At 38.2% G+C, this 3152-nt stretch overlaps 1 protein-coding gene across 1 annotated transcript in view; it reads right to left on the bottom strand.

The window, feature by feature from the left end:
• Nucleotides 1–1571: 1571 nt before the first annotated feature.
• The window catches only part of LOC104618298 (nicotinamide mononucleotide adenylyltransferase 3-like), a gene marked incomplete at its 3' end in the record, with an annotated part of 11219 nt that continues 9638 nt past the window's right edge, over nucleotides 1572–3152 (bottom strand). Inside the window, exon 3 of the mRNA XM_010283852.1 lies at nucleotides 1572–1681. Coding sequence (XP_010282154.1) covers nucleotides 1572–1681 — 110 coding nt within the window. The remainder of the gene's footprint in view (nucleotides 1682–3152) is intronic.

The raw sequence follows: 3152 nt of genomic DNA on the forward strand, positions 1-3152 counted from the left end.
CCTTTCCAACCTAGTGATTCTGTGATTATGGAATTTTGCCACTGCTAAATTCAGCCATCAAGCTGATCTTTTGAAAGCTTCCATTAGGTGACTGAGTCTTCCTACAAACTTCACAGAAACCCACAATTCACCAGATTTCATTGTTGGGAGGTGGTTTATTTTTGGGTGGGGTGGGCGAAGAGAGGAGGAATTGGGTAACAGTTGCCTGCTGTTAGCAAGTTTGTGCTAACCAACATTTATTTCTGAGAAAGGGGAGGAACTCTATTCTGCTCTGGACTTCTCAGTAGCTCTTGATCATTCCCCATGCCCCACACCATACCATGCCAGTGACCAAAGGAAATGGGAAGAAACCATTTTGTTCCTTCTTGGTAGGCCACATGTTTAATATAGCCAAATCCATATCACTGCCCAGTCCGTCAAAAGACTGAAGGCAGAAAAAGTAACATCAGGATACTAGCCTTTCTCTGTTCAAACTAACGGATTGTTCTTTCCAGATAGAATAAATAAATAAATAAAAAATCCAGCTGCTATGTACTAGACAAAGAAACCTATTTCTTGCCTGTCCTCTTTCTCACCCAGTTTTGCTATGCCTTTTGTTTTTGACTGTAGAGGAATCCTGTGATGATGACTGATGAATTCTAAACTGAGAATCTTTACTGGGAAAGACAGACTAGTTTTAACATTTGTTTTCTTGACCAATTTTACATAAAATGCTATAGAGCTTGAAATAACCACAGAAAATAGTAGCCAAAAGATTTTTTTGTAATGGAAAATTAAAGTAGTCTTTACTACTTTCACACCAATTTTCCTTAGTGTTGCAATGTGGAATAATCTGACTTGTCACTTGCCAACAATAATTAACCCCATCAGACATAAGACTCCACTGCAGTCCAAATGCCTTGAGATTTTTTTCCCCTCTACCATCTATAAAGATACAACTCATCTTTTGGAAACTTTTGTATAGCCATAAACAACTTAAGTATTATTCATGTCTAAGTGTTGCAATACTACAGGAAAAAAGTAATGTATCAAAAAGCTAGCAGCATCCTAGCAAGTCGTAGGGTAGGGAATATGATAAAATAGGAAACCCAAAACTGACAGTGTTTCCAGAACCTGCCGTACTTCTAATGTCAACAGAAGCTTTTCTGTCCAGAAATGCAGTAAACATCAATGCATGAGCATCACTGTTGTGGTATCAACACACTTTGTCCATTGTCTAACACTAGAATTACAATTCTAAGTAATCCCTATACTTCTTGATATTTTTTATTCATATATTCTCTGCTTTGCAAAACTAGCAGGGCCACAACATCTCTGATACAGCTAAAGAGATGCTTATAAAACCAAACATTAGACAGGAGACTTATTTAGGAGACTATGTGGGAGTTACTACAAAATAACGGCACCAGCAGTCATGCTGGCATTTGGCATGTCTTGTTTTCAGCAGGCAGCTTCAACCCTCAAAACCTACCAGCTACTATGTTCAATTTTTTCATCAATTAGTCTAGTCTCATAAAGCTCTATTGATTTTAATGCTAAACAAGGAGTTGTGTTTACAGTTATAAACCAACCTGAGTGCTGGTAAGAAAGGGAATCCTCTGTAGATCTTTCTATGGGCCATTTGTTTTTCATTAATTCCTTCTTGGACTGCAGCAATCTGAGTGATTCATTGTAATGGTGCCTGCATTTAAAATAAAGGTTTCTGTGTGAGGTAATCCTCTCAGATATGCACAAAGCGATTACCTGGCACTTTCAGATTCAAGAACACAGTCTGCTTTTATGCACTTTGGATTTGAATACAATTTGTTAAGAATTTAGCATATTCATTCTACTGTGAGATTAGTATCAATGTAGTTAACATTTTTCAGAATTCACAAGCAATCTCCGTAATGGCATTCTGGTTTGCAATTCCTTTTTGAAATTCTACCGTTATGGCAATTTTGGTAACAACATTACATTTAAAACATAGTGGAGGTTTTTGCTTGAAACGGGACTGAATCACACTTCAATCACTAGATTTAATTTCTTGATTAAATACAATTGCCGTATGATGATGTTTCTATAATGTGTGCTCCGTTTTCAGCAGAAGACACTCCTGTTCTCTCTCCTCTACTTCACAGAAACATGTTCCCTGAGTTTTCACCATGTGGTTTTCCCTTTCATTTTAATTAAAAGAATCATAATCTTGAGAAACTCAAAATATACAATTGTCATAAGATTTTTGACATCTGCTATGCTTCTAATTTTACTGAGTTCAGATCCATGAAGGTAGGCAAGGATCCTTTTGTCAGTTTTTCCAGGTTTCTATTATCTATTCTTTTGCTGCTCCTGATAACTGGTGCCCCACTGCAATGCTGGTACTATTACCTCATGGTAGTGCCTTTGATCATGAGGGAAGTGCCAATCTTACATCCAAACACCTAAACTCCCTTCCTTCCAAATCAGCATGGCCTTACCTGTTCAGAATAGTCCCTGACTTGTACCATCCTGAGCCGTGCTTAGGCATTGCTCATATTGGCACGAGCCAAAACCGTTTCAGTTAACAAGCTCACAGTTAAACAGGACAGGTAGACACAGACTCAAGCCAGTGTCCCATCTCTGTCTAGTACATCTATAGACAGAGTGACCATCAGGTCTTATATAACTGTATCAAAGCAAAGATTATGAGTTACAAGGTACAGTCTGAATTCAGTATGTGTACAAAGCCATATAGAACCCTTTGAATGTCTGGCCTATAGAATGAGTTTATAGTTTAGTGATTTAAATGTACACTCTTCAAATCATGTACTTTTAACCACAGGAATAAGCTACACAAGTGTCAAGAACCTACAGCTAGACAGCCTGAATAACTACCTCCAGTAATTTTTGATGCTCAGCCATTGGCTGAAGAAACTGCATAGACAAGAGGTGAGAGAAATATGGTAGTAGAGAGTAGGGTAGTAGCTTGGCCTGTGCCTTCCTACATTTCTATTTCTGATCCTGCCTTCTTGTAAACAGGCTGATGCTATATATAGTCAAGTACACTAACTTTGTATCATGGCCTGACATTCTTGGGCCGTGATTCAAAAATAAGAACCCTTGGCAAAGAGCCCACTGCAGGACTAATGTTACAAGTACAGCAAAATCTTAGCTGCCAAAAGGTCTGTTCAGCA

The sequence above is a fragment of the Phaethon lepturus genome, unplaced genomic scaffold (assembly GCF_000687285.1).
Source record: "Phaethon lepturus isolate BGI_N335 unplaced genomic scaffold, ASM68728v1 scaffold18440, whole genome shotgun sequence".
NCBI lineage: Eukaryota > Metazoa > Chordata > Aves > Phaethontiformes > Phaethontidae > Phaethon > Phaethon lepturus.